This window comes from Paralichthys olivaceus, chromosome 17 (assembly GCF_024713975.1).
Source record: "Paralichthys olivaceus isolate ysfri-2021 chromosome 17, ASM2471397v2, whole genome shotgun sequence".
Taxonomy (NCBI): Eukaryota; Metazoa; Chordata; class Actinopteri; order Pleuronectiformes; family Paralichthyidae; genus Paralichthys; species Paralichthys olivaceus.
The window spans coordinates 4,769,481-4,784,347 of record NC_091109.1 but is presented as its reverse complement, the minus strand read 5'-3'; the positions used below and the strand labels follow the sequence as shown (position 1 = coordinate 4,784,347).

Here is a 14,867-nt window from a genome sequence, read left to right as displayed (position 1 = left end):
CATGTCCCCCCGCCGCATTACGCTCGTCTCCCCTGCTCTTGTTTAAAGACACTCGCTCGTCTGCTGCATCTCAATCAAAAAAAACAAAAAGCCACATGGATTTTGGTCGTCTCCATCTTTGCTGTGATCGCGCCTCACACCTGTGCGGTCCTGCTCTCAGCTATAAATCCAACAGCAAACAAAAGGATGAAGTCATGCTGTCCCCTGGGCTGCTCAGGAGCCACACTGAGAATACACACCGATCCCCAGACTGACAAACATACAGACAGGCAGGTAGTTAGTTAGGCTGAGTCCTCTGTAAATCCAGCACTGCTGTGTAACATGAATCACAACTGGCTCCCCTGTAACTTCAACACACCGAGTGTGTGGAGTCAGTACATCATCTCTCTGAAATGCAAATGACTGTAGGAAGAGCTAAACATGGAAATGTGAGCGTAAACACAGCGGCCGATATTCCTCTATGTGTTTCTGTGCCAGAGTAGTGAATGGAGAGCAGTGGGACGCTTCAGGAAGTGCATGGAAACAAATGGTTTTCCATTTTATCAGCCAAATGCTTTCATATATAAAGTACAAGTCTATATAAAGAGGGAGAATATAGTTAAACATAGCTAAATGCTTAAACATCGACAGGTCAAATGTATATAAGGAGAAATAATAGGGTTTAATGTGGTTAAATGCTTAAATATCGAGAGAATGCAAGTGTATATAAGGAGAAGTAACAGTGTAGGGTAGCTAAATGGTTAAATAACTACAGTACAATTGTATATAATGAGAAATAATAGAGTTTAATGTAAATGCTTTAATATAGAGAGAGTGCAAGTGTATCTAAGGAGAAATTATATACTTTAAAGTACTAAATGCTTTCACATAGAGTACAGGTATATAAGGAGAAATAATATACTTTAAAATACTAAATGCTTTAACAGAGTACAGGTGTACATAAGGTTAATAATATAGTTTAAAGTACTAAATGCTCTAACATAGAGTACATGTATATAAGGTTAGTAACAGTTATATATACTCAGTTACTCCAGTGTGACAGACAAACTGTAGATAAATTGGATTCATGGAAATTAAAGCTTATTTCAAATGAGAACTTTCACTCACCTCGAACAAGGGTCCGATCTTGTTCCTCTCCAGGTACGACTGAATCCTGGACTGTTGAGGGGACGCCATGAAGAAGCTGTCGGTCCTCGCCGGAGCTTTTAGCGGGATGAAATCACGGGGTGAGCCGCTGTCATTCGTCCTTCAGGAGGGAGGGTGTCACGAAAAAAAAAAAAAACACCCCGTTCAAAATGTCACCGAGCGCCACGTTAGCCCGGTCTGCTTCAAGTGCGGAGCGGGCGGTCGGTGTGTGGAGCCCGGCTCATTGTGGAGACTCAGCCCGGGACTGTCCCCAGCTCGGTGGCGGAAGCTTCCCGGTGGACCCCGGAGGCTCAGCGGCGGCAGCAGCTCCGTGACACGGATCACAAGTGTTCCGCTCACTGGCAGCCGGTGTTAACTGAGCCACTCCCATTTACCCAGAGAGCTCAGCCTGGTCCCGGCCGGACTCCTGCTCCGTGTCCCCCTATCATCCCCGGTCTGTCCTCCACGTGTCACATGACGCCAATTTATTAACGCGAATAAACTGCGCACTGTCACGTGCAGCCCGCGGACAGAGTTTAGCGCAAGTGATGCGCATTCTGCAGAGTAACGTAAGAAAAGTGTAATTCCTATAATCTATTTGTCCTCCAGTGAAGATAACACTGTTACGACTAAATCGGTTAGCCGATAAAAAAGTTTTACAGTATTGTTCTTTGTGTTTGCGGATATGCCACAACTTTTATTCATAGAAAAAACAATGCAGATGCAAGATATTTGTGTTTTCATTTTACATATAGAAATGCATTTTTTTTAAATATGAAGTCTATTTTCTTCAAGTTGTATGTATTTGGTTGTATTTTCAGGTATTTATCGTAAAGTTTATAGTTAAACTGTAAAATATTAAGCCTCAATTATACTTCTGTCAGTTGGGACTCATTGCCAAATGATATATATCTGATTTATATATATATCATAAAGTTTAGTTGGGCTTTACAGTCAAAGGTTACGTCATGTTCTACGGCCTTAATATCAGTTGATATTAAGTTCTTCATTTCCTTGTATCAGTATCGATATTCATGTCTGTATTGGTTGACAAGGTATCGGACATTTTTTGTACTTCCTTGTATCAGTTCGACATCGGCTCTTCTTATAACAAAGGCAAGATGGTGTTTTTCCATGAAGCAGGTCTGTTTATTACACTGACAGGTATTGTTCAAGTGATACATGTTAAATACAGAATAAACAAAGTCAGTCGTGAAATGGTCATAACTACATTTTATCAACTTTAATATATTTGACAACATTTTAGTATTTTGAGGAAATCTGTTTTAACACCATGTTGATGAAACAACAGAGACGTGTGGGAACAGTACTGCAGCTCACTAATAGAGTTTATTATCACTTGGTTGTTTGCATAGCACTGAGCAATTCACCCTACAATGACAATGTCCAATAATAAGTAGCACAGAGAGACACTTTAATCCTGAGTACTGTCAATATAAAATAACAGAATATATCTCATAGCTCTACATCCAGAAACTATCATATGTTAATACTCATAAACCATTGGAAATCTTTATAGTCATGCATACGATAGCTGTAGATATTCAAAATCTGTAGGAAACAACAGCATGAGTCTTTTCTGCTTATTTCTGCTAAAAGTGTATATTTACAGAAGAATAAAAATCGTGTCAGGGAGAGTTAGAAATGACACATTCGTGTGGTTGTCAAATTCTGAATTCTGAATAACGCACAGGAGGCAGAGAACAGAGACAGATTAATGGCTGATCTGAACAAACACAATGCAAATATCTTAAATCAATGTTATCTTGCTTATTTCATATGCAAATTGAACTAAAAACATGGCCTGTATTTGTCCCTCATGAAAAAACAAGCACATTTTTCAATGAAGCCAATACACTGAGCTTATTTAACTCCATTGAGATAATAATCTTTTGTTTTCTCATCTCCTCATCAGATGCATTATACAATACAAAGTAAATCAACATATGTATAAAGTTCAACTGTGAAAAATATAAAGTATTACAAAAACTATTTACGGTTTAAAAAAAAATTATATTTACACTTAAGGCAGCTGTTCTGAACATATAGAAATGTTCAATAGCAAATAGATTGATCCTTCATGGGTGGAGGGAAGACTTCCAGAGCAGAATGCTTCGGACTCAATGCTCAGCACCTTCCTGGGTGTAATGCATTATGGGTCACCATCTGGGGGAGGAGGCTGGCACAGCTTGTACAATCTGGTCAGAGTAATACAAAAAGGCATTATTTTTGATCAAGTTTACAGTTAAACTATAAAATATCAAACCTCAATTACATTTCTTTGACATCTTCGCATTTTTTAAAATATATGTGAATTTTTTTACTCTAATATCAGTAGCCAGCCGGCATCTGTCGGGCTCTACAGTTTAGATTATATGTTCTGTTCTGCCGCCTTAATGAACAGAGAAAATAGTTAAGCAACAAATTTATTTAGTGTTATTCATAATTCATCAGTTTTCTCTGCTCTGGGAGCAATTTTCTCCAATATCAGCCTTATTTCTTGCCTCTTAACACAGCACTTCTCTCCTCTGTAGTTTAAATAACCATTTGCACCACTCACATCTTTTTGCTTTTGAAGAGACTCACTTTAGATCACATATGTGCAGAGTAAACTCTCACTAAAATGTTTCCATCACTTTCATCGGCAGATCAGTGAGAATCTCTTGTGAACATCTCATGATCCACGCAGCACACTTACACATTGTACAGCGCTCACTCACGCTGGAACAATTAGGACATAAACCTACTGAGAGTGCAGCGATTTTGCTCTGTGACCACAATGTCGCAACACTAATCATCCCACTACTTAATTGTATTTGTCAATTTCACTAAAAGGTTCAAAAGGGCTGCCTGTCACACAAAAGCCTATATGTCACAGCCAAATGGCTGAGGCGGTCCTCGTCTCAGAGCGACTGAGAACAGGGAGCTCCTTTCTAATGGAACCATTTGGCCTCAGTCCTGCACAAAAAGTGCACACACAGAGCTACTGTACAGCACGAATGAACGCTCTTTTAAAAACGCTGAATTTGTCTGACCACACAGAGATGTCCACTGTGTGATGGACAGTTGAAGAGTCATATCAGCAACTTGAAAGAGAGATTACAGCAGAACATTTGCATTAACGCAACTTTTCAACATTAGTTTTAAGTGAACATTTAGTCCAACCTAACTTATTTATTCAGTTTTGTGTAAACATGTTTGCTGTAGCCAAATGATTGATTACTTGAGTGTAGGAACTTCATGGTGCATTCAGGTACGATCAGAAATCGTCAGCAAAAGCTGGTGTGTGCTGTTGAAGTTCTCAAACCCTGACTTATAATCAATAACTTTCCTCTACTTTTAAAAGTCAACTTGTCTCCGACCAGAACAGCAATCTAGAAAGCACAATTAGAAATAAATATGTACTGTACATGTTATATCACTTGAATCAATAGTGAGGTGTTGCCCCTCACATACAGGACATGACTGCAGTTTTACCTTGGGACTGATGACGGCGTCCGATCCCTCACTCCCAAATTCTTGGCAGAATTCTGAACTCTCGCCCCCTGAAAGACCAACAGAAAATAGACAATTCACGACGCTGTGCATGAGCTTGAAATGTGATGGTAATAAATAGAGGTCGGAATGAAACCATAGAGAGAGAAAGCCATAGAACAGTTGCGCCCTCTGAGAATTGAGAATGCTTCCTCCCAAGGCTTTGTATGCAAAATAAATTACAGTGAGGAGTGTGGTGATTCAGCATTTGTTTAGAAATAATACATTGCTGAGTAATATATTTCAAACTCTGGAACCATGTGTGCATTTCCTACATCATTGTACTGAATTCACTTCTTAGAAAGCACTGGAAAGTTTTGGGCTCTTGCTAATTGTAGCAGTGTAAGTCTTTATCGGTCGATAGCCTCTCCTTTGCTGTTGAACAGATTTGTTGACATATTTCAAAAGTCAACTGGGCCAAGAGAGGAACAACAATCTAGAACCTTCTCGGGTGAAATACGTCGTATGATGTTTGACATGAGTTTCTCCCCCAGGTGAAATTGCTTCCTGTCAGGGCAGCATGAATGACTGGAATTCACCTGCTTGAGAGAGGATATTTTTTCTAGTGTAAACAGCTCCAATAAATATTGAGGGTTGCGTGTGCACACGTCAGCTCTTTAACAGTGCATGCACATGTAGAAACACATAGTCTCTAAAGAAATGTGCAGGACTTGAATCCTGCTTGTGTTTGTGTGCTGCAGATTTTGATTTCGCTCAGTCAGGTGCATGTCTGCTCTTTGCTACAGTCCTGTAGTTTGCTCGCTGGCTGCAGAGTTGGCAGATACATGTCTGCAGGGGGCAAGAAGAAACTCAGCCTCTCAATTAAGGTACACAGAAACCTGCTCACACAAAAACCTTCTCCCCCTCTGAAACACACCTACATGCAAAAACAAACAGTCAAACCACTACCCAAAGGCTTCATCAGCGTCTCCTTTTTAAAGCACAGAGGCAACGACTGGCAAAAACTGCATTACCTGACCTCTCAGTTACAGCTCTGCCATCTGCAATCTGAGAGTTGGCCCCGAGTTACGTTCATAGCAGGATAGCATCAGCAATTATTCGATTAATCTGATTCCTCTGGACAGAGATGCCCCTGATGTCCCCATAGGACACAGCGCCCAGAGAGGATCAGATGAGTCAGATACAACGACAGGAGCCAAAACTCTTTTTACAGTTTGGAACTTGATTCACGTAAATTAGGTTTCTAAACCTTTTGATAAAGAGATAATATAAATGAAGACAAAAGGCTCCTGAGTAAAATCACCAAAGTCAGCGGGACTGTTCCCCATGGATCCATGCTTGTCTGTACAGAAGTTCATGCCAATCCATCTAATAAATCTTATTAAAACAGTTGAACCAACCATCGAAGTGAGTATAAAACAAGTATGTGCAACTCTTTTTCTGCATGTATCTCTTAGAGAGGAAGAACAGGCGTCATCCAAACCCTCAGTGATGTGTAGGTCAATGATAACGCAAGAAAACAGAAAATCTCTAAGGACAGACACAGAAAAATGACGTCATAGAATCACAATGAAAAAGTCCTCCTCTGATTAATTAATCAAAACAACAAATTTCAATACCTGCCCCTGTTTATATTCATGTTAAGGATATCTCCAACCACACCCTCCACAAGATGGATGTTTTCTCCATCCACATACAGTAGCACTCAAGGTTAAACTATGCACAGAGTTGCATCCTCCTGGCCGCCAGCCCAGCTCTCTGAGAGTAGAAGTAAATGCCTCTCCTCTCGCGGTCCCTCAGCCCTTCGACTAACCTCTCCTCTCACTGCAAACAGCAAAATAACCAGCAAGCACAGAACTTCTAATGAGACTCTGAGACATATGCCAAGATCTGGTCACGGCCTGAGCTTTTTGTGGAGTGAGAATGTGCGTACGCGCTGAGCAAGTAATGGGAATTCCTTCCCTTGACCCCAAATAGGCATGCAGACAAACAAACAAGTAGCAGACTCTCAAGCAGTCTGTTCAGTTTCTCATTACGTTTTTTTTTTTTAACTACTTAATTTTGGTAAATTCATATTCCGGTTGCAGTGAATGCAAATCTGATAAGATTGAAATCGGGCAGAGAGAGGAGTGGGGGGGGGAGTGCAACGGAGAGAGGTAAAAGAAATCACAACATAAAACACCAAAAAATATACTTGCTGTTGACTGCCTTGAAAAATAGAAATATTATTGAATTAATAATGTCTGAGAGAAATCAAACATCGACCAAAGAAGCTAAAATGGTGTCACTGCTCCACTATTGGCACTGTTTATCTCTTACTGATACTTTTCTGGCAGCCTGCTTTGACTCAATGAAGCGTATGGTTTATCTAATGGTTTTGGATCCAGAAATTGTGCCGTGGATTGAAACTCGGATTCTCTCCAAAAGTAGGGACTGTGGGGACTGTAGCAGCTGAGGAGAAAATAACAAAGAGGAAGTGTGTTTTTAAAAGTGTGAATGTGCAAAGTAATGTACATACCTGTTTCCTCATGACATCAGTGGCTTGCATGATGCAGCGAGGCGGCAGGCCATGGTTGCGGGCCAGCAGGATGGCCTGCTCCAATGTCACACTCAGCGTGCAGCTGTTGATCAAAGAGGAAACAATAAGGTCAAGCTCAAACATTCACTCTCATTCTGCATATTCATAAGCACTGAGGAGGTGGATGTTTAATTGGGGTGTGGGTCAATCGTGCAGCAGATTCTTGCCTCTGTTGTTGTCCAGGTGTGATATATTAGGTTCACAAGAACATGAGGTCACTGTGACTTTCACCTTTCACCTTCAACCACCAAAATCGAATCTATAACTTTTTTGATTGCAAGTGAATGTATCAAATCTAAAGAAATTCCCTCGAGATGTTCTTGAGATTTGAGACAATCCGAAAACAGGATGCCTCCTGCCACCAGCTGTCCACGGATCAGAGGAATCAAAACACAGAGCATTTACAATTTTTTCTTAAACACCTTCTCTGGCTCCTCACTCACTCATTCACTTCTGCAACATGAAAGGCATCAGCATCAGATGGAGACTGAATACGAAATCTGAGACTGAAACAAACATCAATGGAAAATAAAAGCACGTCAAACTCTGGGCTTGGTGAATCTCTGGCAGAATTGAACTATAGTGAACCCCCCCCCCCCCCCCGCCAAGCTAATTTCTGCTCCTCTTGACACCTTGTCATCAGCATCACATTCCGCCTGCCTCACCTTCGCTCATCTCTGCACTAATGAATCATTTCATTTGCCACTGAAATGTCACTCACACCACGAACACGCAGCATCAGGAGGATAACAAACCTCAGGTTCATCAGCAGAGGAGGAGGTTTTAACCTCCGCGTGGACTTTCTGCTCTTGAGGAGACGTCACAGTTTTCTGATCAACATGATTCATTATTTCATGTTGCGGGCGAGAGACAAGGGAGCGAGGACAAGTGGTCACGTGTCCTGCGACAGAGGTGATATACTCTCACTGCCATGACGCGCTGACATGACTCTGTCTAGATTTGTTCTGGTAGATTGATCCTGGTCTTTTTTACTGCAAATTGAACTGTCCAAAGTTCCAACACTTCCCTTTCATCGGGTAACATTGCCTTTCTGCTGCTGGGAAATCTGAGCTGTTGCGTTCTCTCGCCGTCAAGTTTCTCACAAACTTAACTGAACAAATCTTTTCTTTTTAAGTCAGCAGATGTTCACAATGAACAAACTACTCCCACAGGCCATTAGTCAGTCAGATCAAGATTTAAATTTCTCCTTGAGGTCCAGATGAAAAAGTTATACATGATGCGTCAACAATCACCTCCAGTTTGTTCCAATGAAAAATAGAAGTGCAAAAGACGTCCTTTCACAGTCCACCCCAGAATATTTTAATCACCCATTTTTAGCCTCCCACACTGATAAGGGGGGGGGGGGTCTTTAAATATCTCTTCAGCTGGAGCAGGATGAAGGAGCTGCACCAAATCTGTGTGAGTGTGTGTGTGTGTGTGTGTGTGTGTGTGTGTGTGTGTGTGTGTGTGTGTGTGTGAGTGTGTGTGTGTTTCCCTTTTCGTTCCGGTTTGTAAGATAGTATTTATATATTATATATTTATATCCATCTGTTTTATGTCATTCCAGCACATTGACACTGTGTCTCTCCAGAACTGAGTCCTTACTTTTAAAGTCCAGACTAATTAAAGAGGAGAGACAAGAGTGACAAACACATAGAAAGGAAAAGAGAATAAAAACAGGGGATGAGTGAGGGAAAAAAATATTGGAAGGAAAAAAGTCAATTGGAGCCTTGGGTTGAGGTTTCTGATTCTGATATGTTTTCTCCCTCTGCTTTTGTTTTTGTTTTTCTGACCGAAGATGAACTCCTCGATTTTTCCTCCTAATAGTTTTTTGTGAAAATGATAGACAGAAAAGAAAATGTTGCAGAGTATCGTAAACTGTTGATGCCCCCAAAATATCACGCTTTCACTGTTATTAAAACTCGTCCATCAAGCCAACAAATCCAATCAATACTGCCTGAGAAGGCTGCCACACTGATAATGCAATACTGGCTTGGTTTCATAGGTTTCTGCTTTAGACCAGATTTAGCTTGTGTGCTCGACATTTTCATGCGGAATAAATTTTTAACATGCATACATTTTTAGAGAGGAAATCACTTTGATATTGAATCCTATAGCTCATCATCCTCCAGCTGTGGAGGGTAATACAGTGTTTAAGAAGTAAGTTCACAAATAATCCTAAATATTTCAGGCCCTGTCACTTGCTATGACACGGTGCACTTAGCCTGCCTATCTGGATGAGTAGTGGCTGGTGTGTATAATTGCACAGACACACTCACTAGCTGTGTTAATAAAGTCGCAAGAGTCCTCGCACAGACAGGAACTTTCTATTAGAGCTCAGACAACCACGCAGCTCCATCCGCGGCACTTTATCAAGCCATCAGTCACATCCAGAGAACTTAAGAGAGTGTGTGTGTGACTGAGACAAAAGAGATGTGGAAACTGTCATGGGGTAAAGAAAGAGGGTATAAGAGTAATGGGTGGGTGGAAGGAAAAAGAGCAGAGTAAGAAATGAAAGATGAAAGCTGGAAGGACGGATGAGCGCTGACAAATGATCAGGATATTTCGGTCCTCATGCATTGATGAATAGTGCCATCAACAGCAGGTGAATTAGGCGGCCCTTCATAGAATTCAATGAGAATGGAAGTAATTGACCTGTCTCCTTCCTGTGTAAAGTGCTATGCCTATTTAAAAGTCCCTAATCTGGTCCGAGAGAAACAATGGGCCCTATTAACTAGAATATCCTGCTGGTAATTAATGCAGAGAATGTGTATTAATAGATAATCCCCACGGTGCAAGAGAGCAAGGCTACGGAGAGTTTATGAAATTGAGTGTAAGACAGAGGATGAAGGAAGGAGCAGAGAACCAGGGAGAAACTGTGGTAAAGGTGAAAAGTGTGTCATTGCGAGAGAGCTGCAAAGAGTAAGGAAAATGGCCGAGAGTTGTCAGAAGAGAGAAAATGATAAGCAAATAAGTAAGTAAAATTTAACTGGAGGCGGCTCGTACAGCACTGGCAGACATGCACAGCACACGTGCCCACACACTCACCGATGAACGCCGCTGTTGCACATGACAATGTGTGTGGCTCCGAGACGAGAGCAGAGCTCCGAGGCCACAGTGAGCAGCCCCACTCCGGAAGCCCCACAGGCGGTGTACTGACAGGCAGCGGTGCGGCGACAGCTGATAAAACTCTCCATCAGGCGGTAGAGCTCCTCCAGAGCATTGAGGGGACGCATCAACTGGGCAGAGGGACGGAGGTCAAAGCATGAAAAAATAACACTGACAGACTGTTTGGGAGCAAAGTGGAGCATGAAAAGAATAGACAGATTATGAAGTGCTCGAGGTATCGACATTCAAAATTTGTAATGTACCGTCCGCAGAAGAAAAAACAACATACAGCTGCATAGACTGAATATAAAGATGGAGGACATGAAGGCTCCCGAAAAGTGAAGCAAAGTCCACATGATCGCCCCCTGGTGGCTGGCTGGAGTAGAGGTCATAAACACTGCCTCCTCCATGTTATCAGATGGGACATGGGTCAAAACTAAAACTCACGTCAAACACTTTTAGTCAAACAAAGTTTCTGTCATTTTGGTTTGGTTTTAGTTTGTTATTTGATGCTTTAAAAACAGAGTGAAATGTCATGATTGACAGCTGAGGCTGACTGGTGATTGGTCGAGGGCGTATATGAGCAGGACGTCGATAACATGTGCGTTTAACGACTGCCATTCTGTGTCAAGCATTTCCACATTGCAGCAGTAAGATCTGATCCGGGTTCTTCAGATTTTCCATTATGTCATGCAGCATGAGGTTGCTTGATTGCGTTGTTCTTACCTTATCAATGAGGGCAGCTTTGGGTGCAGCGCTGGGTGGCATGTTGGACTGATCCAGGTAGAAAGCCCTAAAAGAGAGACAACATTTCACATATGGCACAACTCCAACTGGACATCTGCAGTAGGAGAGACAACTGTGTCTGCAGAGTAGTGACATACTGTCGGAGAAATATTTATTTGTTTGATATTTAGAAGCTCACAGTGGCCTTCTTCTTTATGCACCATTAGGTCATCAGGAGCACTGACTACCTTTCAGGGAAAAGTAGGCCACCTGCTCATTATGGCTGACTCTGACTCTCAATCATGAGAGTAACTCGGGCACAGCTCAGCAGAAACAGACTGAGCATCTCTTGTCCCGGGCATCACTCCAAATGCCATTGCCTCATTCATTCATGGAGCACTGTTTGATCCTGTGTTATTCGCCTTTCCAACCACTGGGGGCAACACTGCACTGGTGTCCTTTGCAGACGTAATAGAGAATGTATGCCGCAATGAGTCCATCTGAGGTGGAGTGCTCCTGGTGCAAACTCAGCAGTCTGCGACTCCATCAAATCTCAGTAATCCAGCAGTGCACTAAAAATAACCACACTACCCCACATTAAACCCAGTGTAATAAAATCACATACTCCATTACTTTCAGCCAGAAGTAAGAAAAACACACATAGTCATATAGCATCTGTAATGACATAGAGCTGAGGAGACATTCAGCTGGAAGAGATGCAGAAACAACAGCTTTAGAGGAAAGGAGATTGTTTACAAGAATCAGTGAAGCACGACTCATTTATCTGCATTCACTCTGCTATTAAGGTGATTAAAATCAGGCCAAGGAGGCATTCATTACCACTGTGCTGTTTCTGCCTGACACAATATTAATGAAATGAATCAATCAGAGCAGAGTCAACACAGCGCTGATTCAAGATTTCATAATGATTTTAAATGAGTAGAAATGAAAAGTCACAGAATCCTGCAAACACCGGGAGCAACGGATACTTTTTACCTCTCACGGCTCGTTACCTTTTCACTTGACCTCAGTCACATAAAAACCCAGCATATGAAGCACATTTATTCTGCCCTACAGATGAGCAACCTGTCCATTTTACACCTTCACTTGTCAAACGTTTGTTAATCCCTACCCGGCAAATTATTCTTTAACCTTCTGGTGTGTCCGTTAAACGATATGAGCAGAGTTTGCCGAGGGTTCAGATGGAGCTAACAGCCCATGTAATTGGTTCAAGGGGGCCTTATCATTCAAAAGATGCTCACAATAGACTGAGAGCTTCACAGAGTGCTAACTACTTCTATTGCTCTCCTAAAGAGCAGGTAATCTGGGATAATGGCCACAACTGCTGAGCGATCTAAAGAGGAACAAAGCAGTGTTTTTGAAGTATTGACTCTTTAAAGTTCTCAGTTTTTGTTGTCCGCATTAAATTTTCTGAAGTAAACACCAGGCCTCCACATTGTGTCTGTGTTTGTGTACAACGTGTGTGTTTGCGGACTGCTGCAGTAAATTAAAGTTAGACCCAACAGCCTCAAAACAAAACACCACTCACCTGACAGGTCAAACAAAGAGAGAGCGCAGATGCAGTGAGGCGATAATACACAGTGAAACACAACAAAACAAAAGAAAGTTTATAGGAAATCAAAACCTTGTACTGAAACCGTTCCAGTTCTGGCTCATATCGCAGGTTTATGCCCTGTTATCTCTCTTCTTCAACTCTGAATCCACTCTCGCTTGTCCCTTTTTGCTTATTGGTCGACCGCTCAGACTTTTATCTTGAAGGTCTATTGTAGAATCTGTCCAAGAGGAGTTGATTTATTTCTAAATACCCATCTCCACTTCATCTGCTGACATTTGATTATGTTTTAGACTAAATAAAAGCTCCTCTTCTTGCCCTTGCACACAGAGGCAAGGTCATAATACCCACTGATTATCTCATCCCCAGAGCAGTAGGAGTAGTTCTAAAAATACCGTCAACCACAGCTCGAGGAACCGGGCTGAATCTCCTGGAGGTCTCAAATGACTAAATAATAGGAGTCAGGCTATAAGTAATGTGCGGTTTAAAAACGACCTGCACTCAATCTTCTGAGCCGATGGTGTTTTGTCAGAGGTTTGGACACTGGCACCTTAGAAACATTCGTTGTGGATGAAAAATGAACTTTTAAGCCCACACACAGTGTGCAAACATATCAAGGGTGAGGTTGAGAGCATATAACATATGAGCTAAATCAACTGGGTGTCCATTATTTCTTCTAACATCTATGTGGCCTTCAGGTTGCAGCCCCTGAAATCTATCAGTCCATTGTCATTCAGCAAGAAAGTAAAAATAAAACAACGTTTTGATCATGTTTTCCTGAGGACATTTTCCCAAATCAAAACTCCCACCAACCACCTGTCAGTCAATATCAATCAAAAACGGAGCGGTTTGTGATCAGGGCTTGTTTCATCTTTCTTCTCCTTTCATAGTTTTTTGCTTTGAAATCAAGAAAAACCATAAGTAATAGGCCTGTAGCTCTTTCTGCAATAACTAAAACCCTATGACCCCCGGACACACACACACACACACACACACACACACACACACACACACACACACACAAACACACACACACACAGCCAATAGCTTTTTACAGGAGGCTCTAATGGAGTTTTTGGAGGCAGGCCAGAAACGACCTGCTGGTGAAGCTGGTTTTATTCTCTTGGGCCAATGAGAATACTTAATTCTTTGTTTCTGCCTCTCTCGTGACAATAGGACAGTCACGGCTCTTTACAGCAATGGTGCATTACTGGTCAGCTACAGCGTGGAAGTCGAAGGATCTGAGGAGCAGATGTTTTCAGAGGGCCAGCGTGGGAATGGACACTAGCGTGACATCGTCCTTTCAAAAAGTCCAAAACAAACAAAATGATTCCCGGAGCAAAAAAAAAAAACAACATTTAAAATGAATCTTTTCTGTGGATTTGATTTCATACTCTCCCATACAACCCATAGGGACACGACTAAAGTGTCTCGGATTTATGGCCTCCAGTGTGAGTGACCCTGCAGAGGTGCATGCTGGTCCAATTAAATTACTTGCGCACACACATGATGAATGACACTCTACCATTATTATTTCCCTGACAAGCTGCTGCAGTGTGAGGCAGAGCTGCCTGGGGGGGTAATGAGGGCTTCCAGGAGCCCTCAGATGCCACATACTGATGCTTCTGCACCGACGCCAGCAAGATACCATAGATAGCATAGAGTGCTGGGAGTCATTTCTTTATCCCAACCTTCTTCCTATTTACACTTGCAACCTAATACTTATGACCAGCTATATGTCAAACACAGGTCTAGATGGAAGCACCCCCCCCCCTTCCATAGGAGTACATGTGTGACAATGGTATGTTTTTTGGAAGGTTCATGGATGTTAAAATATATAATTAGCACAATAGAATGCATTCTTTCACACATATGTTATATTTAAGTTAAGAGCTCCATGGTTGGTTTTCAAAGTCATTAGTGTCAAGACCAGGACACCACCTCCACCCAGAGCAGATTATTGTTAATGGAGTCTTAGTGTCAGAGCCATTGGAAGACATATTATCACTTAATCACTGTCACTGAGGACATTCATGGAATTATTGCATATATTACAATGCTGATTGCAACGTTAGCCAAATTTACAACATTGACCCTTGCACATAAGTAGCTGCAAAGTATCCTTGGCTCCTTCCAATGGTGTTTTTTTGTCCCTTGTGCAGAGCTGTCATCAGTATAGCTGGTCATGAACTGAGTCAAAGAGAAATGATAAATGGATCTGGGTCTCTGATGGTCGGCCTT

General features: G+C 41.9%; 2 protein-coding genes across 6 annotated transcripts in view; both read right to left on the bottom strand.

Moving 5' to 3' along the window:
* The window catches only part of c17h8orf34 (chromosome 17 C8orf34 homolog), a 52,213-nt gene extending 50,770 nt beyond the window's left edge, over positions 1 to 1,443 (bottom strand). For all 3 annotated transcript variants that reach the window (XR_002202712.2, XM_020087382.2, XM_069513066.1), the window contains exon 1: positions 1,108 to 1,443. Coding sequence is in view for 2 of the 3 variants with exons in the window: in XM_020087382.2 (XP_019942941.1) it covers positions 1,108 to 1,176 (69 nt within the window). In the remaining variant the exon portion in view is untranslated. The remainder of the gene's footprint in view (positions 1 to 1,107) is intronic.
* A 1,551-nt stretch (positions 1,444 to 2,994) lies between these two features.
* prex2 (phosphatidylinositol-3,4,5-trisphosphate-dependent Rac exchange factor 2) overlaps positions 2,995 to 14,867 on the bottom strand; it is an 82,690-nt gene continuing 70,817 nt past the window's right edge. For all 3 annotated transcript variants that reach the window (XM_020087850.2, XM_069513064.1, XM_069513065.1), the window contains 5 exons: positions 11,054 to 11,120; positions 10,268 to 10,458; positions 7,160 to 7,262; positions 4,624 to 4,691; positions 2,995 to 3,344 (listed from right to left, as the gene is read on the bottom strand). In XM_020087850.2, coding sequence (XP_019943409.2) covers positions 3,299 to 3,344; positions 4,624 to 4,691; positions 7,160 to 7,262; positions 10,268 to 10,458; positions 11,054 to 11,120 — 475 coding nt within the window. In that variant the 3' untranslated portion in view covers positions 2,995 to 3,298. The remainder of the gene's footprint in view (positions 3,345 to 4,623; positions 4,692 to 7,159; positions 7,263 to 10,267; positions 10,459 to 11,053; positions 11,121 to 14,867) is intronic.